Raw genomic sequence first — 23,469 nt, 5'->3', positions numbered from 1 at the left:
AATGGCTCTGGCCCGGGGTTGCTGAGGCGTGAGGCTGGGGAGCTGGTGGAGGAGAGGGAAGCGAAAGGCCGGGGTCCACGAGGCGGCGTGGGGGGAGGGCTTGAGCCACTGTGACGTGGAACCAAGAAAGGAGGGACCCGGTGCGGCGCCGCGCGCCGGGCCCGAGAGCCACGCGCACAGCCACTGGGTAGAAGCAAGCGCGAGCGCCGCCCCTGTGCGCCTGCGCCGCGGCTGCCTGTCTCCCTCCTGCAAAAAAAAAAACAAACCCTGAACGTAGTGAAGGGGTGGTGGCAGCGGGGATTCCGGAAGGCCACCCTTCACCCGGAAATGGTTGTTGAGGAACATGGCGTTGCTGGTGCGAGTCCTTGTGAGTGCAGGAGCAGTTTTCTATGGTGGCCTGCCGGGTCTCCGGCTTGGAATTGGGGAGGGCGGGGCGGGAGGATGTGGAAGGATGTGCACGAGGGGAGCCTGTGCTGTAGCGTGGCTGCGTGGCCGCCTTTCCGCGGGGAAACTGAGGCAGCTCTCCACTTCTCCGTACCCCTGGTTTGGGCTGCGCTTTTCCCTCTTTCAAGGAGGGAGAGAGTGACGGTGGACCTTTATTTGAGGAGGTTTGCTTTTCCTCGGGCACCACTTCGGCTCAGGGAGAGGAGCGCCCAGGGGCACTGACTTAGAGTTGCGGAAGACCTGAGTTCTAGTCCCTGTCACTGATGCTCAAGTGTGACCTTGGCAAAACACTTTTGGGCTTAAAAGTCCCCTTGTGAAAAATGAACACTTGTCTCTTTACAGTCCTTTTGGATTCCGAGGTTCTCTGAGTTGTGTGTGTGTGTTTAGAGACCCTAATCAATTCTTTTTTTTTTTTTTTTTTTTTTTTTTTTTTAAAGAAATAGAATTCTTTTTTTTTTTTTTTTTTTTTTTTTTTTTCTAAAGAGAGAGTGACAGAGGAGAGAGAGAGAGAGAGAGAGAGAGAGAGAGAGAATTTTCAATATTTATTTTCTTTTTAGTTCTCGGCAGACACAACATCTTTGTTGGTATGTGGTGCTGAGGATCGAACCCGGGCCGCACGCATGCCAGGCGAGCGCGCTACCGCTTGAGCCACATCCCCAGCCCCCCTAATCAATTCTTAAGTATAAAGTTGACTGAAGATTTTGAGGTTGAAAGTTGCACAAAAACCCGGGCCACATCTGTCGTTTTCACTTTGCTTAGCATAGTGTCTGGCACATACAATAGAGGCTTTTTTTGCATGAGTGAATGAAGTAAAGACTACTAAACTCTTTTTTAAAAAATATTTTTATTAGTTGTTGATGGATCTTTATTTTATTTATTTATTTACAAGAGGTGTTGAGAATCGACACCTAGCATGTGTGAGGCAAGAGCTCTATCACTGAGCCACAACCCCAGTGCAAGACTGCTAAGCTCTTTAGTACCTATATGGGAAGCTACTGCATCTTTTGAGACTTATTTCCAATCCTCTTGAGATTCACTCTTTCTAGCATACTCCGACATTTAGAAATTAAGGGTGGAAGAAAGTGGCAGCAGAAAAAAAAAAATGTGTCCAGGATACAGAGTTTAATTCCTAATTGTAGAGGAATGGGACAGTTAATTTTAGAAAGTCTTTAAAAAACTGGGTCAAGCACACTGTTTTTTATAACAGACATCGCCTATTCCTGCCTCTGGCCATCTTTTGAATTGTTATTTTACACTTGCAGTTTTAATATTTTAATATATGGCTTACAATATATGACTGCAATTTTGCATATAAAATTTCTTGCCAGCCTAGCAAAGTGCTATACCCTTATACAGCAGCAGCTCAGTGAATATTTGAGAATTAGTTCCTGTAACTTACAGGAAGATTTATTTGGTGAATTAATTGTTGATGCCAAAATAGGAATTGACTCAGATCTAAGGACATCTGGGGAAATGGCAACTAGTATGTTCTAAATTATTTATTTACTTTTGGTAGTCCTGTGAATTGACTCCAATGTTTAGCACATACTGGGCAAGTGCTCTACCCCTGAGCTACACCCTCAGCTCTAAATTATTTGTTTTGTTTTTGCACTGGGGATTGAACTCAGGGGCAGTTGACCACTAAGCCACATCCCCAGTCCTATTTTGTATTTTAGAGACAGGGTCTCATTGCTTAGCGCCTTGCCAGTGCTGAGGCTGACTTTGAACTGGCGATTCTCGTGTCTCAGCCTACCAAGCCACTAGGATTACAGGCATGCATCACTGCACCTGACTAATTATTTGGTTTTTAAGATGGATATTTGGGGGAAAAAGATGAAAAGTTTATTGGGCAATCAAGATGAGTTGAATACCTTGATTTGTCTTGGAAGTTAGTGGCTGCCCCAGCTATCCTATATATTCTTTTTAAAAATCTTTTTATTTTTCTTGTAGCTGTAGATAGATAGAATGCCTTTATTTTATTTGTTTATTTTTTATGTGGTGCTGAGGATTGAACCCAGTGCCTTATGCATGCTAGGCAAGTCTCGCTGCTGAGCTACTTACTGCCCCAGCCTCTTATATAGTTTTGTCCCTGAGCATACTACTTTTTAGATGGTAGCATCCATAGAAACCACCTCTTCATCTCCCCTCGATTAGACTCATCTTTTCCTCCCCCTCCCCTGTTTCTTCTCTAATTATTATTATTATTATTTTTGGTACAGGGGATTGAACCCAGGGGTGCTCTACCACTCTATATCTCCAGCCTTCCTTTTTAAAAATTTTGAGACAAGGTCTTGTTGAATTGCTGAGTCTGGTCTTGAAATTCTGATCCTCCTGCCTCAGCCTCCTGAATTGCTGGGATTGCAGGTGTGTGTACCACCATGCCCAGGTTAATTATCTTTTTGATATAGTGAGTGTAAGTTTAGAAACGGAAAATCGGGCTGGGATTATGGCTCAGTGGTAGAGTGCTCGCCTAGCACAGGCGGGACCCTGGTGTGATCCTCAGCACCATATAAAAATAAAGGTGTTGTGTTGTGTCTGTCTACACCTAAAAAAAAAATATTAAAAAAAAAAGAAAAGGAAAATCCCTTTCACTTTATCGTCTGATTCCCTGAGGTGGTCTCCTCCTCCCTGCTGCCTTCTTCTTGGTACTGGGGATTGAACCCTGTGTGGTACTATTGTTGAGCTACATCCCCAGCAACCCCCGCCCCCCCCAATTTTTTTTTAAATAATAGGAGACTTTCTTTTTAATTAATTAATTAATAAATTTATTTATTTATTTATTTTTGTGGTGCTGGGGATTGAACCCAGGGCCTTGTGTATGCAAGGAAAGCACTCTACCAAATGAACTATATCCCCAGCTGCATCTTAAATTTTATTTTTGTTAATTTTTTTGGTGTTGGGGATTTAATCCAGGGGTACTTAATCACTCAGCCATATCCCTAGTTCTTTATGAGAAAGGGTCTCACTGAGTTGCTTAGGCTGTCCTTGAACTTGCCATTCTCCTTCCTCAACACCCTCCCAGCCACCTAGTTGCTGGGATCAAAGGCACGTGCCACCATGCCCCCCCCCCTTAAATTTTATTTTGAGACAGGGTCTCACTAAGTTTTCCAAGCTGACCTTGAATTTTCAGTCCTCTTGCCTCAGCCTTCTTAGTGGCTGGAATAATATGCATCATGGGTGTGCACCATTGAACCTGTTTCTCTAAGGTCTTTTTTTTTTTTTTCCTGGTACCAGGGATTGAATCCAGGGGTTCTTAACCACTGAGCCACATTCCCAGCTCTTTTTTTATATTTTATTTAGAAACAGGGTCTCACTGAGTTGCTAAATACCTTGCTAATCTGCTGAGACTGACTTTGAACTTGTGATCCTCCTGCCTCAGCCTCCCAGTGCCTAGCTATAAGGTCTTCTTTTTTTTAATATTTACTTTTTAGTTATAGGTGGTCACAATATCTTTATTTTATTTTTATGTGGTGCTGAGGATCTAAACCAGTGCCTCACGCATGTTAGGCAAGCACTCTACCTCTGAGCCACAACCCAAGCCCTCAAAGTCTTCTTGTAACGTGATATGTGATAAGGCAATGAAAACTCCCTGAGGATTAGTTGAAAGTGACTACTTATGGTGGATGTGACCTTGAGCAAGTTCTCTAATCCTCAGATTTTCTTAATCAGTAAGGTTGCTAGGGTTGATTAGACAATCAATTGCTATGTTTAAATGATTCCTTCCTTTTTAATTCAGCTACTGTTTTGGGTGTTCACTACATTTTAGGAACTACACAAAGCACTGCATGAAAAATCCAAACCTTAATTCAAATTTATAATTCAATAGGAGAGAGAAAAAGCTACTAATAGAATACTTGGAAAGTGATATTAGAAGTTTATACCAGATACAGATAGATGGGAGCAGAGTAGAAGGGCACTTGAAGACAGGAAGGAGATGCTTGAAGTAAGTGAGATAGTGAGATATGGGAAAAAGCCATAGAGAAAAAGAATGAATTTATTTTAGTGTTAGTTCAATCAAGGAGCTATAACTAAATCTGTTTGACTGGATTAGGAGCACTCAGAGAAATGGAAGAGACCTAGAGTGTCATGCTTTAGGGTATCATGAATTTTATTCTGAAGGCAGAGGGTAGCCTTTGAAGTATTTTAAGCAAGTTTTAACCTTTTTTTAAAGGTTTTTTTATTCACTTATTTTTCCCCCTAATTTTTCTAAATTGCTTTTACAAATGTTCTTTTAGAAGGGAACAGTTAATTACGATTTTAGAACTGTGAGACACTTAGATAGCATCTGAATGTTTAAAATACTAATGCCTTTCTCCATCCCACCCCTACCCCAGGAAAGTGGAAATCAGATTTAGCTTAATACTTAATATTGAACATACTGCATGCTACATTTGTTAGTTTTTTTTTTTAATCATGGGAAGTAGGGATTTAATCTTCATTTTACGGAAAAGATAACCAAGCCCCACATAGGCTGTTAACTAATATGTAGCTTGTGAACAGAGGAACCAAGAAGCGTCCCATTGCTTTCTAATTCCAAGTGCTTGGCTTTTTCCACAGTTCGCTATTTTAATCAGTTCTCTACCTACCTAGGCATGGTGGTACATGCCTATGATCCCATGTCTTGGGAGGCTGAGGCAGGAGGATTTTAAGTTCAAGGACAGCCTCAGTAATTTAGTGAGGCCCTGTCTTAATATAAAGGATAAGAAGAGCTGGGGATGTGGCTCAATAGTTAATCGCCCCGGGTTCAATCTTTGGTACCATAAAACAAAGCAAAACAAACAAAACAACTACAAAACTTACCTATGGCTAGTGTTAAAGCTAGAAGGGACCTTGGAGATAATCCCTTTACCTTTTCATGTGAGCATGGATTCTGGAGTTGGGCCGCCTGGGTTCTAATCCTAAACCTGCTGTTTATTAACCATGTAACATTGGGAAGTTGCTTATTCTATACATATCTTCTTCCTTTTCTGGGTATGTAGTATACAGTATGGAGTAAAAACAATATACCTAGGTAACTGGGTGGTTATTGGAAGGTTTAAATGTTGGAGTGAAAGTTCTAGCCCTCTACTTATGCGGTTCATTCTTTTGGCAACCAGCCTCTCATCTTCTAAGGGTCATCTCATTAATGTAAACTCAGGTAAAGTTGAAAGGGGCTTATTATAAACACAAAACTTCCTTCTATGACTCAGAAATTTTAAGGGTTTTAGGAACTCTTTGCCTGGAATTAGAGATGAAGACCAAATACAAATTTCTTAGTAGATCACAATATCTCAGGTACACTGTACCTTCTACATATGGAGTCTGATATAGGTTCCTGACAGACAGTGTTTTTTTTTTTTTTTTTCCCTAGAGGAACCAGACTAGCATCTCCCAGTGGATTCCAGTATGCAGCCGATTGCTACCAGTGTCTTCTACCCAAGGACAGTGGAGCCGGGCTCTGTCTGGCACTTCCCAGGTAAGGTTTGTTGTTTCTTTGCTGGATATGAAAACCTAGTGTTTATGTGCAAATGTCATGTATTTATAGATTAGCTAACCAAATTGTGTGATGGAAAAACCTCATGAGACTGCTCTGGGTCTCTCTGTGCTAGCTCAGGACTGATTCCTGCAGTATGGTGTCTTGGGCGTTGCTTCTAAATATCCCAGCAATGGAACTTAGCCTAGGATACCACGTTACAGTCCGATGATTTTTACTGTTGGGGAGCTTTTCCAGATATTCATCATAGAGTTAACTTTTTTTCAGTTTCTTTTTGAAGCTACTTTATGCTGCTTTTATTTGGGGTATGAAATGTTCTTTTTCTTTTCCCTTTTTATGAATGTAAAATCCAAAAAACAATTTTTCGAGGCCTTAGTTTACTATTGACTACATGATTCATTATAATATAGTTAATATTGGACATATTATGAATGGCTTTATTTCCTCCTTATTTTTGTTATTCATACAAATACTTTAGTAATAAAGTGAATAAAAGTCACCTATGACTTCACGTCTGAAAACATTGGTATTTTGATCTCCAGTGGTTTTTTTCCTGCCTTTGTTTGTGTGCATATACTAATTTTTTCCCCTTTAAGTTCCTTAACAAATATCCACAAAGTTTTATATTCCAACTTTTCACTTATTAGAGCAGATTTTATGCCTTTATTATAGCCTTTATTTGATATTAAAATTATTCTCCTTTGCCATCATAAGCTTAAACACACACATTTTTTATTTTTATTTTTATTTATTTTTTGGTGCTGGGGTTCTAACCCAAGCCTCATGATACTGGGCAAGTACTCTACTACTGAGCCATATCCCTAGCCCCTATTTTTTATTATTTTTAATAGGGTGTTCCATTAGTCTAGGTACCTCATAAGTGGAATTGTATGTGACTTTTTGAGACTGGCTTACCTCACTTAGTATAATATCTTTATGGTTCATCCATGTTGTAGCATGTGACAGGATTTACTTTTTGCTTTTAAAGGCTGAATAATATTCCATTGCATATATATCACATTTTTTAATCCATTTGGGTCAGTGAGCATTTGGGTTTCTTTCATCTTATAGTAGTGCTATAGTGAGCTGGGCATGATGGAGCATACCTGTAATCCTAGCTATCTGCAGGTTGAGGCAGGAGGAGTGAAAGTTCAAGGCCAGACTGGGCAACTTAGCGTGAGACCTGTCTCAAAATAAAAAATGAAAAAAGAGCTGGGGATGCAGCTCAGTGGAGGAGCACCCTGGGTTCAATATCCAGTACCTCAAATAAAACCTGCTATAGTGAATTATAATATAATATAGTGAGATCTTTTGAATTCTTTTGGATGTATGCCCAGATTGGATTGCTGGGTTAGCTGGATTATATGATAATATGATAATTTTTTATTTGTTTGTTTGTTTGTTCTTGGGGATTAAACCCAGAGGCACTCTACCACTGAGCTAGGTTCCCAGCTATTATTTTGAGACAAGGTTTTGCTGAGCTGTCCAGACTGGCCTCTAATTTGTTAAAGAACTTTTGTTATTTTGTTATGTGCCACTATGCCTAGCTATGTATGATTGCTCTATTGATGGTTTCTGATTACAACAGTTATTACTGTGGTGTTTGCCTAGTATTTTCTATTTCTATCATTCTTACATTTATTAACTAGAGGTCTTGTAAGGAAGATCTGTCAGTTCTTCCCTACTTTTTTACTTACTCAATTATTTATATCAGTATGAACTTATTAATGTTTATTTTCTTCCATGATTTATAATCCATTTTCTAATTAGTTGTTTTATTGATCTATTTGTCATAAAATTGGCTAATGAGAATACCTTCTTCAATTTTCTTTCCCCATGCCCTCATCATTTTTTGAATGCTCCCTTATTTCCTTGTACCACAAGATGTTTAACTCTAGATTCAATCATTCTTCAAAGAACCTTGGTTCCTTTTAATGGAGAAGGGTATTTTTAAATATTATTCTCCAATAAAATTATCTGGTTGTTAAATGTGCCTGAACCTGTGTTGTTGAACTGTACTCAGGTTTTTTAAGGTAGCTTATTAGAAGGGACAGAACATAGCAATCCTTAATGAACTGTATTTAGTGTCCTAATTTTTAAAATGGGTAAGAAATAGTATTAGCTGAACAAAGTTGTTATGAAATAAGTAAGACATAAAGGTTCTGGGCACACAGGAGAGCTTTAGTAGGTTATAATTGCAAGTTTTATTGCTCTGCATTTTCATGTTACTTGTGTGAGTTTTCTCTTTAGGTATGAAATGAACCTCAATTTTTTTTTTTTTTTTTGTCCTAAAACTACCTTTACCAAATTGTAACCTCTCCCTTGGTTTTAGTTTCCTCATCTGTGAAGTGAAAAAAGGTTAGACTAGAAGATCACTGAGATTTCTTCCAGCTCAAGTGTTATTCTGAGTTACTCTTTAATTCTTTAGTTGCCTTTTCTCCAAGCTAAACAGACTCAATTCATTTTAACCTTCTACTAGGACCTTTTATTCATCCCTTTGATCATTCCTGTGGTTCTTTTTTGGACCTTCTCCAGGTTATCCCTCTCTTTGAAAAAAAAAATAGAAGAAAAATCCACCTAGTTTTTATTGAATACTGACTACATGCCCAGAATAGTGTTGAGCTTTGGGACAGAAAATAAAAAGGTGGAAGATGGCCTGTGCCCTGGTGGATCTTATAGTTTTGCTAAACTATAAGACACACACACCTCTATGGCATTTAAGAATTGCTTCAGTCTGTTTCTCTGTCTCTCATCAAAGAAGTCTCTTGATTTTCAGAATTCTTTTTTTTTTAACTATGTTTTTTGTTGTATATAGACACAACGTCTTTATTTATTTTTCTGTGGTGCTGAGGATTGAACACAGTGCCTCATACATGCTAGGCAAGCGCTCTACCACTGAGCTATAATTCCAGCTCTAAGAACTCTTTTGAAAGCAAAAATAAAGGTGAAATTTTAGCTGGGTGAGGTGGCCCACATCTGTAATTCCAGCCACTCTGGAGGCTAAAGCTGGAGGATTAGAAGTTTGAGGCCAGCCTCAGCAAGGCTCTAAGCAACTTAGAAGACCCTGTCTCAAAATAAAAAATAAAAGGGCTGGGGGTGTAGTTCAGTGGTAAAGTGCCTCATGTTCAATTTCCAGTACTAAAGCAGTTAAAAACAGATGAGATCTTACGTTCCTTTTAACCAGGGGCCAACTGCAAAAGAGTTTATCACTGTAGATGTCTAGAACAGGTCTTTACTTTTGTTATGTGATGTAGTTTGCACACCCCTTTTATGTTGTTTCATTTGTTTTTAAAAGACGGACAGAAGTGGAGCTTCAGTCTAAATCTCTGACTCTGTATTCTCTTTCCACTGCACCAGGTTTCCTCATTTTTTCTTCTTTATCTTGTCCTCTTCTAGAATGACTCCAGGGTATTCTTTTTCATTTCCAAATTTTTATATTGTTCACACTGCTTATTTCACATCTTTTTAAGCATTTTTTTACATTTTATTGAGATATAAGTGATAGAAAATGGCACAAGTCATATGCGTATAGCTTAGTGAATTATTACAAAGTAAATGTACCCAGCATCCACATGGAGGAAGAACATTCCCTGGACTACAGACACCTCCATCCCTTTCTAGTCACTGCCTCCACTAGGGTTAACTAGTCTTCATTTTGAATACTGTAGATTAGTTTGCCTTTGTTTACATACATATAGTATGTAGTTTGTTTGTCTGCTGTCACTCAGACTTGTTCTAGAAATCCATCCATGTTGTTTTTTTGTAGTTATAGTTTATTAATTCTCATTGTATAGTATTTTATTATATGAATATGCCACAGTTTATTTATCTATTTCATTGATGAATAATTGGTTGCTTCAATTTTGGGGCTTTTATGAATAATGTTGCTATAATCATTCTTGTTCACATGTTTTAGTGAACATATGTATATATTTCTGTTTGGTAATGAAAGAGAATTGCTGAGTCTTAGAGTTTGTATATACATTCAGTTTAAGTAGATACTGCCAAGTATTTTTCCAAAGTGACTTAACATTTTACACTCCCACCAGCAGTGTCTGAGAGTTCTAGTTTCTCTATGTTCTTGCTGACGCTTGGGTTATTTTTGTTTGTTTGTTTGTTTTGTGATGAGTGACAATTTAAAATGTGATATTCGGTAAAGTTTTTCCTCTTCTTCACAAGATTATGAGTCCTTTGAGAATGAGGATTCTGTCTGTATCCAGAATCCTGCATAAGGACTGGCATATCCTGGGCATTTAATAGAGGTTGGGAGAATGAAGCATATATTATTTGATGAATATGTAGATAAGATCAGGAAGGAAATAATCAGAAGTAAAAAAGTGTACAGGTGTAAGATTCATTCACTCAACATATTCGAGGGTTTCCCTTGTGTAATGCACTGTACTTGATTCTAGTGATACCTCGTTCTTACCCTGATGTTTATTTTTGGGTAGTGGTGATTGAGAGTAAATAAATACATGAATAAATATATAATTATACATTATAGTGAGACCATCAAGGAAATGAACAGACTGATACTATGACAGAGAATAACAGGTTGAAAGGAACCTGTTTTTAGATAAGGTGTTCAGAGAAAGCCTCTTTGAAAAAAGTGACAGTATTTCATGTTATCTGTTGTCTTTTAAAAAGTTATTTATTGATGTTCTTTCAATTAAAACAAAAAATTGAGGTCTTAAATGGTCAAATGAATCTTTTTGAGATAAGTATAGGTGTGGGACAGTTAGATGTTGTCCTTGGTACTAAGTACATAGATTCTTCAGTAGTTCAGGATAGTGTGAAATGTTTTTACTTATTAATAAAGGAGGTACAAAAATACAGTAGGTGATGGTGCAGTCAGAGAAGAAATCCATTGATTATTCTTAGAGCTGTGGGCCAGAGAAAGATTATACAACCTAATAGAAAGAGAAATTAGTCTGAAGCACAGCTTATTGAAACTGTTCTTGGTTGTGTTCTTTGAACTAGTTTAAATGCTTTGCATTCTAGATGGACTATTGTGTTCTAGAAGGACTATTATAATGATGTGTGTGATGTCATGGGAGGTGTTCTGTTTAGTCCCTGTTTTATAAAGCCTGCTTGATACTCAGGAATTAAATAAAGCACAAGTGTCCCTGGGACTTACCAGAAGGATTCTGACTAATCTTTTAATATCCTTGTTTGGAAAGAAATGTGAATAGTAATGTTCCACAATTAGAAATTCTATTTTCCTTCATTAAGATTAAAGAGGAAAATCATTTTCATTCCATGTGTCCCATCTCTTCTTGGAATAAACCAGAGTTCAGGGATTAACTCTCTTCCTGCTCCCTCCCCACCCTTTTTTATTGTAAAGGTAATAAAACTTACTGAGGGTTTGGAAACTAGATTCGTAAACTTAGTCATAGTTCTTTTTTCTCCCACCAGTACTGGGGATTGAACCCACAGCTCCATGCATACTAGGCAAGCACTCTACCACCTAGGCACATCCTAGCTATTACCCATAATTCTAATGTAACAAAATGACCCTTTTTCTGTGTGTTGCTTCCTAGATTTACCCATATACATTTATGGTTTTGCCTATAATTTTATCCATATTATTAGCATTTTTGTGTTAAAAATAATAATTTCTAATGTAACCATGACTTTGGGTGCTAGAATGGGACAGGGTACATTTTAAGAAATGTACTACTTTGGTGTGACATGTTGTTAATGGGGGAAGTTGTGCGTTTCGGGGAAGAGGGCATGTGGGAACTCTGTGCTTCTTGCTCGATTTTGCAATGAACCTAAAAACTGCTTTAAAAAGCCTGTTAAAAATAGCAGTGGTTACCTGATTATCCATTGAGTGCCTTAGTTTAATTAACTCTCCTCATTGGACTTTCCCCTCAGTTTTCACTCTTGTAAGTAATGCTACAATGAAGATCTCTTGCATGTAGTTTTCTCTTTTATGTTTCCAAAACTGTTATTGTTCTTAATAAAAACAGCAATCTAGTAAAGTTGTGGTGAAGATTAAAGAAGGATAGAAGGATTTTTATATGGCAGTTAGCATAGTACATGGCACATAATGTACTATATAAATAGTAGCTATTAATTACCAAATTGTTTTCAAATGCTGTGTGAACATAAAAGGAAACCAGTTATGGTCTGAACAATGATGTTGATGATGATGTGGGTGATGCAAATTTCTGTTTATTGAATATCTATTTTGTGAGAGGCACTTTATATAATTGTCCCCTTTAATCCTCACTGCAATAAATGAGGTTCAGTAAGTTACCCATAGCCACTGAGCTTGTAGGTGACTGAAACAGGTTTTAAATTTAAACTTAATGTCTTTGGAGTTTTTACCTCTGTGTACTGCACAGCTGCTGATATTTAGATACTAAATCTGAGTCAACTTTAGGAAACAGAATTATAATAAGTATCTATAATTAGAACTATATATGTAGTATAATTAGTATAATAGTATAGTATTATATATATATATATATATATATATAAAATAAGTATTTATAATCTATAATTCTGTTTCCTAAAGTTGACTCAGATTTAATTCCATGTTTCCAGGGCTGAATCCTTTTATTTCTTCAAGTATTTATTAGGTATCTATTGAGCACCTACCATGTATGAGACGCCATTTCAGGGGCTGATCTTGGGTCCTCTTGATGATCACATCACCAGGAACTATGTTAAACAGGGTTGGATAGCACCTGTAGACCTATTTTAAAGCAGTTTTCTTAATGCATGTTCATTGTTGCTTATGTTTGTTTTTTTATATCCCAGTTGCCCCAGATGAGCCAATCCCGAACCTGTGGTGGGTCAGAACAGATTCCTGGAACAGATGTGCAGCAAAGTAGGAATTATCACACCACAAATAAGGTGAGAATTATTAATGTTTTCTATGTTTATGTAGTGCTTTCAGACAGATGTTCTTTTTTATTATTTATTTTTTAGTTGTAGTTGAACACAATATCTTTATTTTATTTTTATGTGGTGCTGAGGATCGAACCTAGGGCCTCACACGTGCTAGGTGAGCACTTTGCCGCTGAGCCACAACCCCAGCCCCCAGATGTTCTTTTATATGTTTGTGTGGTGCTGGGAATTGAACCCAGGGGTACTCTACACTGAGCACCTCAGCCCTTTTTATTTATTTATTTATTTATTTATATTTTTTTGTACTAGGGACTGAACCTAGGGACATTTAACACTGAGCCACATCCTTAGTCCTTTTTTTGAGATGGTCTTGCTAAGTTGCTGAAACTAGCTTTGAACTTGTGATCCTTCTGCCTCAGCCTCCCAAGTTGCTAGGATTATAGGCATGTGCTACCACACCTGGTCTTTTTTTTTTTTTTTTTTTAAATATTTATTTTTTAGTTGTAGGTGGACACACAGTACCTTTTTTATTTTGAAATAAGGTCTCACTAAATTGCTGAGGCTGTTCTTGACTTGTAATCCTCCTGCCTCAGCCATCTGAGTTTCTGGGATTTAGAAGCATGCACCATTATACCTGATCAGATGTTCTTTTTTAAATATTTTTTTAGTTGTAGATAAACATACAGCATGTTTACTTATTTTTTTTAAACTTTTTTTTTTTTTTTTTTAGAGAGAGAGAATTTTTAACTTTTTATTTTTTAGTTTTCTGCAGACATAACATCTTTGTATGTGGTGCTGAGGATCGAACCTGGGCCGCACGCATGCCAGGCGAGCACACTACCTCTTGAGCCACATCCCCATCCCAGCATGTTTATTTTTATATGGAGCTGAAGATTGAACCCAGTGCCTTACACATGTGAGGCGGGCACTTTACCACTGAGCTTCAGCTCCAGCCTCCAGATGTTCTTATTTTGATCTCAACAATATCTTTCCTTCTGTGTGGCAAGGAATTTAAGCAAATATAGAAGTGAGGCTTGGAGAGTTGAAATGATTTGCTCAATGTTACAAAGGATGGTAACAGACAAACTGAATTATTTGAACCTTAGCCTTCTAAAATTAGTTCTGTGTTTCTTCACTGTACTGTCTTGTCTGGGAAGCATTTTAGAGGAGAAGATTCTTCATGGATTTTGGACAAATTATTTAACTTTTAGAGTTTTTTTTTTTTTTTTTAATTGGTTTAGATAGCCTGCTTTTCTTTGGAGAGCTTAGTATTAGAACGGGTTTTCCTTGGAGTTTATTTTCAAATTGCAATATTTATGTTTTCTATATTTATTGTACTGTTATGGTTTGGGCATTAGATGTCCTCCAGAAGCTTATGTTTGAGACATGCAAGAACATTCAGAGGTGGAATGATTGGGTAATGAGAGCCTTAACCAATTGGTGAATTTATCCCTGATGGAATTAACTGAGTGGTAACTAAAGGCAGGTAGGTGAGGCTGGAGGTGGGGGGACATACCTTGGAGTATATATTTTGTATCTGGAGAGTAGAGTCTCTCTCTGTCTCCTTGCTGAACATCATGTGAGCCGCTTCTCCTTGCCACACCTTTCTGCCATGATGTTCAGTTTTATTTCCATTCCTGAGGAATAGAGCCAATTATTTGTGGACAGAGACCTCTGAAACATGAGCCTCCAAATAAACTTTCCTTCTAAAATTATTCTTGTCAGGTCTTTTAGTCACAGTTGCAACAAATTAACTAAAACATGTTCTAAGAATATAAGGCTGGGTGCAGTGGCACATGCCTGTAATCCCAGTGGCTCAAGAAGCTGAAGCAGGAGTTCAAAGCCATTCTCAGTAAAAGCAAGGCACTAAACAACTCTAAATAAAATACAAAAAATAGGGCTGGGGATGTGGCTCCGTGGTCTAGTGACCCTGAGTTCAATCCCTGGTACCAAAAAAAAAAAAAAAATACAAGAGTTGAAAAACATTGTATTCAGGGTTTACTTTGGTTGACTGTGGTTTTGGATGATTTGCCTGTTTTCAAATAGTATTTTTCTCACTTTTCCTTTTACACACCAATAAACAGAATATTTCTCTTCACAGAATTTTTCTTTAGGAGGTGGGGATCAAGATTCCTATTAAGGAGTAGAAATATAGCTCCATGGTAGAATGCTTGCCTAGTATGTGCTAAGTTCCCAAAAAACCCTAAACAAAACAATACCAACAACAACCAAAAAATTTCATTTTGAAAGTACTCTTTTTTGATATAGTTTTTATTCTAAAGATCCTAAATTTATTGTTTCCTAGACATGGGCTCATAAGCCCATGGTCAGTGAAGTGGATATCACTTGCTTTATAATTTGGAAGACATGTATTAGATAACATTTCAGCTGGGGCTGGGGATGTGGCTCAAGCGGTAGCGCGTTCACCTGGTATGTGTGCGGCCCGGGTTCGATCCTCAGCACCACATACAAAAACAAAGATGTTGTGTCTGCCGAAAACTAAAAAATAAATATTAAAAAAATTATCTCTCTCTCACTCAAAAAAACCAAAAAACCAAAAAACATTTCAGCTGTATTTGCACTGTTCTGATGAAAAATAAAAATTTAGGAAACCGAGACTGAGGCAGGGGGATCTTGAGTTCAAAGCCAGCCTCAGCCGAAGTGAGGCACTAAGCAACTCAGTGAGACCCTATCTCTAAATAAAATACAAAACAGCGCTGGGGATGTGGCTTAGTGGTTGAGAGCCCCTAAATTCAATCCTTGGTACCCACCCCCAAACCCCACATACAAAAAAATTGAAGGTAAGGCAGGCTCCATAGCACACACCTGTAATCTCAGTGACTTAGGAGGGAGGCTGAGGCAGGAGGATTGCAAGTTTTAGGCAACTTAGCGAGACCCTCAGTAACTTAGCAAGACTCTGTCTCAAAACAGAAAATAAGAAAGGGCTAGAGATATAGCTTAGTGGTAAAAGTGCCTGTGGGTTCAGTCCTCAGTACAAAAAGAAAAAAAAAAATTGTAGGGAATAAAATGTCTAAACAATTTTCTTTTTTACAACTTATTTTGGTTTCTTTCTCTTTGGCTATTTGACTAAATAGCTTTCTGCTACCAAGGATTCCCTACAGCCTGTTGAAGAGAAGGTTGGTGCTTTCACGAAGATAATAGAAGCCATGGGATTCACAGGACCACTGAAATACAGTAAATGGGTAAAGTCTTCTAAATTCTTCTCATTTTTTTATTTTGGGTTTTGTTCTTTCTCTTTCCCATAGAAGATTTTTTAAAAGCTTGTTTGCTCTCAGGAAATTCATATGTTGTTTTGATAATTTCTTAGTAATGCACTCCCCTCCTCAAGCCCCCACTTCTTGATCAGTGAGACTGAAATGTAGCATGTGGGACTGAAATACTCCTTTTTTAGTTGTAAGCTGCCTTGGAAGCAGCTTACAGTAGCAGGCACCCAGTAAGATTGTACCTTTCAGGCCCTTGCTACATGGTATGCCATGTAGAAGAGTGCAGAGGGTCAGACGGGCGGCATTCTTAAGGAAGCATAAGTCTCCAATGAATTCATTTTTTTAAAAAATTATTTTATTTTCTAATTTGTTCTAATTAGTTATACATGACAGTAGAATGCATTTTGACACATTATACACGAGTGGAATACAACTTCTCATTACTCTGGCTGTACATGATATAGAGTCACACCCGTAGTGTAGGATGAATCCATTTTCATTAAGTGATTTTTTTCCCCTAGGTCATTATAGTGACATTCTTTAAAATTTTAGAAAAAGCATCTTTTTTATTAAAATTGACTCCATGACTTTGTTATAATTGACTTCTTGTCAATACTTGACCTAGCACCTTATTTCTTGTACAGTAGTTGCTGTAAATGAATGAGTGTTCTCTCTGTATCAGGTGTATACAGGTTCTTATTTATACCTTTAATCAATTTAGTAATAGAACATTAGTGATTCTGTTCTTCTCATCCCACTTATTTCCTATGACTATTCTATCACTGTGGCAAGTTCTCTTAATGCCTTTCAAGGTTGCTAGAATATTTGATAAGTCTAATCATTGTCAGTTGTAAGTCAGAGCATACCAACACAAAGTGGTAGGAAAGACATTTCTAGAAAATGTCATAACTTTGCTGAAAATAAGTAATGACATTTATACCGTTTTAACAAGTTGGATTCAAATTAGAATTTCAGTTTTAATATGGACTCTACTCTTTGTTTCTTTTTACTTGCTTTCTCTTCCTAACAGTCATTACTACAGCAGATAGAGGTTTTGCTTTGTATGTGAATTCTGAAAAGTCAGCAGTGATTGCACAAGAATTTGTTTATTTTTTTATTAGGGGATTTTTGAAATGTATAGTGAGGGCACAAATGCTAAGTAGTAATGATATTCTTGAGACCCTGAGGTTATGAGGTACTTTCCAAATCATCAAGGAAATATTAAGTTTATTAAAATTATATATGTGTGTGTGTGTGTGTGTGTGTGTGTGTGTGTGTATTTTTCATGTATTTTTCATCTTAATTCTTTGACGGTTATTAAATTATTGACTTATTTAGTAATATATTAACCAGAATCTTTCCCCTTATTTTTTAAAAAAGGTAGTGATTTAGATTTTAAAACTTGAAATATGTTTTGTTTGAAAATTAGAAGAGGGAAATGAAAGCAGAAAAAAGAAAGAAAAGAAAAATTTACTGTTTTAATCATTTCTTGGTGATTGGGTTCCACTTGGTTACTACCATATGCTTTGTCTAGTCTTTTTTTTTTTTTTTAATGATTCCAGAGGGAAAATTGGCTACCATTGGAGGATTACTAAATCATCAAGAACATTTCTTCACTCTTGTAGCTTAGGTTAGCCTCTGATTTTTTTTGGTTCCCTTTGTGACCTCAACTAAATTCCTAATGTTTGCATTAAAAAATATCTTTGTGATGTGGCATTGTCTACTTTCTATAATCTTTGTTTTTAAAACTTATGACAGCAAAATATCAAAGTCTACCATTCTACTATGGTTGTGATGGGAAAATCTAGATACAACTCCCCTACTTCCCCTTTATTTCCAAGAATTGAACCGAGAGGCTCTTTACTGCTGAGCTATATCCCTGACCCAGCTCCCTTTTTTTTAAAGATATTTTTTAGTTGTCAATGGACTTTTATTTTATTTATTTATATGCGGTGCTGAGAATTGAACCCAGTGCCTCACACATGCTAGGCAAATGCTCTATCACTGAGCCACCACCCTAGCCCCCCAACTCTTTTTACTTTTTATTTATAGATAGGGTCTTGCTAAGTTGCTCAGAGGAGCCTTTAATTTTTTTTTTTTTTTGGGTACTGGGGATCTGGGGATTGAACTCGGGCACTCAACCACCCAGCCACATCCCCAGCCCTAATTTGTATTTTATTTAGAGACAAAGTCTCACTGAGTTGCTTAGTGCCTTGCTTTTGCTGAGGCTGGCTTTGAATTTGTGATCCTCCTGCCTCAGCCTCCTGAGATTAAAGGTGTGTGTGCTACCGTGCCTGGCACAGCCTTGAACTTTTTTTTTTTTTTAAGAGAGAGAGAGAGAGAGAGAATATTTCAGTATTTATTTTTCAGTTTTTGGCGGACACAACATCTTTGTTTGTATGTGGTGCTGAGGATTGAACCCGGGCTGCACGCATGACAGGCGAGCGCGCTACCGCTTGAGCCACATCCCCAGCCCCAGCCTTGAACTTTTGATGCTTCTATATCAGCCTCCAAGTTGCTGGGATTACTGGTGTGTACCACCATCCAGCCTCCATTTTGAAAAACTAAAGAGCCCTTTCAACAATGTTAACTCAGAAATCTATGGCTAGACACTTGTATTTGATTGCATTTACAGAATTCTTTATGTATTTCATTAGGAAGTAAAATGCTGGCTTATCTGTCCATGTCAGCAGTTTCAAATGTCTTTATACTTTTCTTTAATGTTTTCATGTATAGTTCCCATTTTTCTTTAGAGTCATAATTAGGATTTTTAAAAACTTTTTTTAAAATTTTTTTTTAGTTGTAGATGGACATACAGTATCTTTACTTATTTTTATGTAGTGCTGAGGATTGAACCCAGTACCTCACACATGTAAGGCAAGTGCTCTACCACTGAGCTACAGCCCCAGCCCATAATTAGGATTTTAAATGTAGCTTTTCCTTATTTCTTGTAGTGTCTTGAAATAACCACTCTTTTACATTATATTTGTATAGCAATATCATATAAGAAAGGACAGCACATGCCATGATTCAAGCACATGTCATGGAATGGATAGGTTTTGTATTAGCATTGAGCCAAAAATTTATTTTTGTTCTGAAGGACATGAAAAACTGGAATATATTCAGAGTTGGACAGTGAGTCTTGTGGAAGTTTAGAAACTGTTGAATAAAGAATGGTTGAAGGAAACAGGGATGCTTATCTGAGTTACTCCAATGGCCAGAAAAATGTCTAATGAATATTATATGAAGCAGATTTAAGTTCAGTACAATGAAAATCTAAAAACTGTTCTTCAATAGGATAGGTAGCCTTGCAAAAAGTCATTGATCTTATTTGAACAGGGGCCCATTCATGAGTCAAGAATGCTGAAGAAGGAATTCCAGTACAGAATAGAATGCATAGAATTCAGTACAGAAACTATCAGTTTCTGGAAGATCATCCTAAAGCTGTCCTAGATACTTCTGTTTCGGTCAAGTAGCCTGACGAAGCCTTCCAAAGTTAGAATGAAATAAACATGAAATCATCCAAGGACCAGAACAGCTTGTATTGACTTGGTGGAAATTTAGTCCATTTACCTCTTTAACTTATTAATGCATAATTCTTGGATTTATGGAATTTCTTTCCATTTATTATGTCCAGTCCCTGTGTGATAATCTTCAGGGACTTGCTTTAGAGATTTGTCCAGGAACATGGCTCACCCAAGTATAAAGGCTTGGATTTGCTGCAGGAAAAGTGAAGAACTGTAAAATGCTCTTGATTTCTACAGTTTGAGCACTGTATAAATATCCAAGCCAATCTGGTGAACTCTTCATTATTTGTAATGAGTGCTTTTTCATGAACATATTATAGGGGAAAGCTTCCTTCTCAAGGAGAGACGTGGTCCTTGGAGGCAAGTCTGCTTTTCCTAGGGCAGGGTGATTAATTGTGAACCTAACAGATTTTATAAAGAGGAACCTAAAGGAAACTGCAGGATTTAAAAAAAAAAAAAAAAAAAAAGAGAAAGAAATAAATAATTAGGAATTTTAGTTAAAATTATAAACTGATCTAGAGTTGGACAAGGCCATAAGTTTCTAAAGGGCACAGATTTTTGTCTGTTTTGTTTTCCTCTCTATTTTCAGCTCCTAGAACATTGTGAAATGAGGTGGAAAACTAAGGGATTTCCAGAATTCCCATCTCAAGGATAGGAATAGACCTGAGAAGGCCATAATAGTAGTATAATGATAGCATTATTTAGAGGATTGTACAGATCAGTGCTTCCCAAAATGTATTCTGTGGTTAAGTACTTAAAACAGATGTTAACAGAGTTAAACAGGTTTTCTTCTCTTATTTTTATATTTTGATATGGGTGAATTACATCGATTGATTTGCCAGTGTTGAATCAACTTGCATTTATGGATAAATCCCACTTGATCATGATATATTGTCCTTTTTATATATTTTATTAAGGAATTTTGCAACTATGTTTATTAAGATTATAATTCTAAAGTTTAGCTTTCTTTCTTTTTTCTATTTTTTTTTTAAAGAGAGAGAGGGAAGAGAGAGGGAGAGAGAGGGAATTTTTTCAGTATTTATTTTTTTAGTTTTTGGCGGACACAACATCTTTGTTTGTATGTGGTGCTGAGGATCGAACCCGGGCCACATGCATGCCAGGCGAGCGTGCTAACGCTTGAGCCACATCCCCAGCCCCTAGCTTGCTTTCTTTTTTTTTTGGTACCAGGGATTGAACTCAGGGGTACTCAACCACTAAGCCACATCCCCAGCCCTATTTTATATTTTATTTAGAAACAGGGTCTCACTGAGTTGTTTAGCTCCTTGCCAGGGCTAGGGCTGGCTTTGAACTCACAATCCTCCTGTCTCAGCCACTCAAGCTGCTGGGATTATAGCATCACGCCCAGCAGTTTAGCTTTCTCCTAATGACTGATTTTGATATCAGGATAATGGTCTTATAAATGAGTTGTGAAATGTTCTTTTCCTCTACTTTACCAGAAGTGTAGCTTTGGTATTGTTTCCTTCTTTATTTCTTTTTCTTTTCTTTCTTTCCTTTTTTTTTTAAATACTGGGAATCCCATCCAGGGGTGCTCTACTGCTGAGTTACGTACTCCAGCCCTTTTTATTTTTTTGTTTTGAGACTGGGTTTCACTAAGTTGCCTAGGCTGGCCTTGAACTTGCAATCTTCCTGCCTCAGCCTTCTAGTCCTCCTGCCTTAGCCTTGGAGTTGCTGGGATTAGAAGAGTGTATGGCTGTAACCAACATTTAAAGAAATGACACGAGCCACGTGTGATGGTACATGCCTATAATCTCAGGAACCAGGAAGGCTGAGACAGGAAGATCTCAGGCTTGAGGTCAGCCTAGGAATTTAAGGAAACCCTTGTCTCAAAACAAAAAGTAAAAGGGATTGAGGGATATAGCTCAGTGGTTGAGGGTCTCCCAAGTTAATTCCCAGTAGCACAAAATAAAAATAAATATTGGGTGTAATTCTGTAAGATGCCATCTGGACCTGCAGTTTTCTTTATGGGAAAGTTTTTAACCACAAATCAAGTTTCTTTGAGAGATACAGGACTATACCTGTTATTTATTTATCCTTGTGAGTTTTGCTAGTTTGTAGCTTTCAAAAATCTGCCCATTTCATTTAAGTAATCACATTCATTGCCCATGGTTGTTCATAATATTCTCTCATTATCCTATTAATGCCTTTAAGATATGTAGTTATGTCCCCTCTCTGATTCTTGATATTGGCACTTTAAATCTTCTGTTTTATTTCTTTGATAAATCTGGCTAATTTTATTTATTTATTTTCAAATTTTTCCAGTTTGATTTTATTTTTTCCATATTTTTATTGATGCATTATAGTTGTACATAATTATTATACATAATGGTGAGATTTATTGTTACATATTTGTACATGTAACAATATAATTTGGTTACTGTGATTCCCCAGTATTTTCTTTTCTTCCTCCCCTCTGGCTAATTTTACTGATATTTTAAAAGAACCAAATTTAGGTTCTTTGATTTTCTATATTATTTTTCATTGGTTTCTATTTTTTAGGCTATCATTCTTTCTGCTTGCTTTTCGGTTTAATTTGCTCTTCTTTTTTAGAGTTTTACCATGAATTTTATTTAAAGGTAGACTTCTAAACTGCTGATTTATTCCCCAGACTTATATATCTGATTTTCATTTGTTTGTTTTTGGTTTTTTTCCATATAAGCTTTAGATAAAAGGCTTTGAAAATGTGATAGACCTCAAATTAACAAATTTTCATTACAATCAGAAACATAATCCTGGCTTAATTTATTGTAGGCATTTCTGCTCATCAGAGATACTGTTTTGGTTTTGGGGTGTTTTTTTTTTGACTCTAGAATGTATAGAAAAATATGAACATTGTATAGCATTGAGTATAGTTTATCTTTGGTGATTTGAAGTTTTATTAACAGTTCCAGTGAATTGGACATTGCTTGTCTTCAATTGCTATGCCATTCTTAGTCTGTGCATGTTTTTGTTTGCATATTTGAGTTTTAACTTTTCCTTTTTTAAAAATTATTTTATTTTTACTAAATTATTTATTTATATATGATGGCAGAATGCAATATATATATACATATATATATGCAATATATATATTACACATATAGAGCACAATTTTTCAAGTCACTGGTTGTACACAAAAATATGGAACGCTTCACAGATTTGTGTGTCATTCTTGCGAAGGGGCAATGCTAATCTTTTCTTTATCATTCCAATTTTAGTATATGTGCTGCTGAAGAGAACACTTCCCTGTCTTTTTTTAAAAAATATTTATTTTTTAGTTGTACACAATACCTTTATTTTGTTTTTTTATTTTTATGTGGTGCTGAGGATCGAACCCAGGGCTTACTAGTCAAGCGCTCTACAGCTGAGCCACAACACCAGCCCCTTCCTGTCTTTTTAAGAAAGAAAAATAAAACTTCTACAAGTGGTTTCCTTGATGTGCTAATTTAAGTTAGTTGTATCCTTAATGGAAAAAAAATTTTTTGGTGGGGGGGTTCTGGGGATTGAATCCAAGGGCACTTTCCCACTGAGTCATGTCCTTAGCTCCCCACTTTTTTTTTGTTTGTTTGTTTGTTTTAGACAGGGTCTCATTGAGTTGCTGAGGTTAGCCTTGAACTTTCAATCCTCCCACCTCAGCCTCCTGGGATTACAGGTGTGTGATACCTTGCCCTCTTAATGAGATGTTTTAAAAATCGTTGGAAATATGTTTCTGTAGCACTGAGTTGGTCTTCAGACTTTTAACAATTAAGTTTAGCTCTTCCCCTCCCCTACCCAGTACTGGGGATTGAACCCAGGGCTTGTGCTTGCCTTGTGCTTGCCTCTACCATTGCACTACATCCCCACACCTTCCTAATTTCATTTTGAGACAAGGTATCACTAAATTGCTTAGGCTGGTCTCAAACTAATGATCTTTCTGCCCAGCCTCCTGAGTAGCAGGGATTCCAGG

The 23,469-nt window shown here is 37.1% G+C and overlaps 1 protein-coding gene and 1 non-coding gene across 3 annotated transcripts in view; one reads left to right on the top strand and one right to left on the bottom strand.

Annotated features, from left to right (window-relative positions):
• Positions 1-234: 234 nt before the first annotated feature.
• The window catches only part of Uqcc1 (ubiquinol-cytochrome c reductase complex assembly factor 1), a 91,594-nt gene continuing 68,359 nt past the window's right edge, over positions 235-23,469 (top strand). Inside the window, exons 1-4 of one of the 2 annotated variants that reach the window (XM_005329890.5) lie at positions 235-367; positions 5,795-5,899; positions 12,686-12,781; positions 15,871-15,978. In XM_005329890.5, the coding sequence (XP_005329947.1) occupies positions 344-367; positions 5,795-5,899; positions 12,686-12,781; positions 15,871-15,978 (333 nt within the window). In that variant the 5' untranslated portion in view covers positions 235-343. Of the gene's footprint in view, positions 412-5,794; positions 5,900-12,685; positions 12,782-15,870; positions 15,979-23,469 lie in introns of both variants that reach the window. The other variant, XM_040274177.2, reaches the window with a different exon arrangement.
• Positions 22,659-22,765, bottom strand: LOC120886935 (U6 spliceosomal RNA). Its single transcript, XR_005730119.2, has one exon. It is a non-coding gene; the product is annotated as a U6 spliceosomal RNA (small nuclear RNA).

This window comes from Ictidomys tridecemlineatus, chromosome 5 (genome assembly GCF_052094955.1).
Source record: "Ictidomys tridecemlineatus isolate mIctTri1 chromosome 5, mIctTri1.hap1, whole genome shotgun sequence".
In the NCBI taxonomy this organism is placed as follows: domain Eukaryota; kingdom Metazoa; phylum Chordata; class Mammalia; order Rodentia; family Sciuridae; genus Ictidomys; species Ictidomys tridecemlineatus.
Note: the sequence above shows the minus strand (reverse complement) of the source record. Positions and strands in the feature narration are given on the sequence as shown.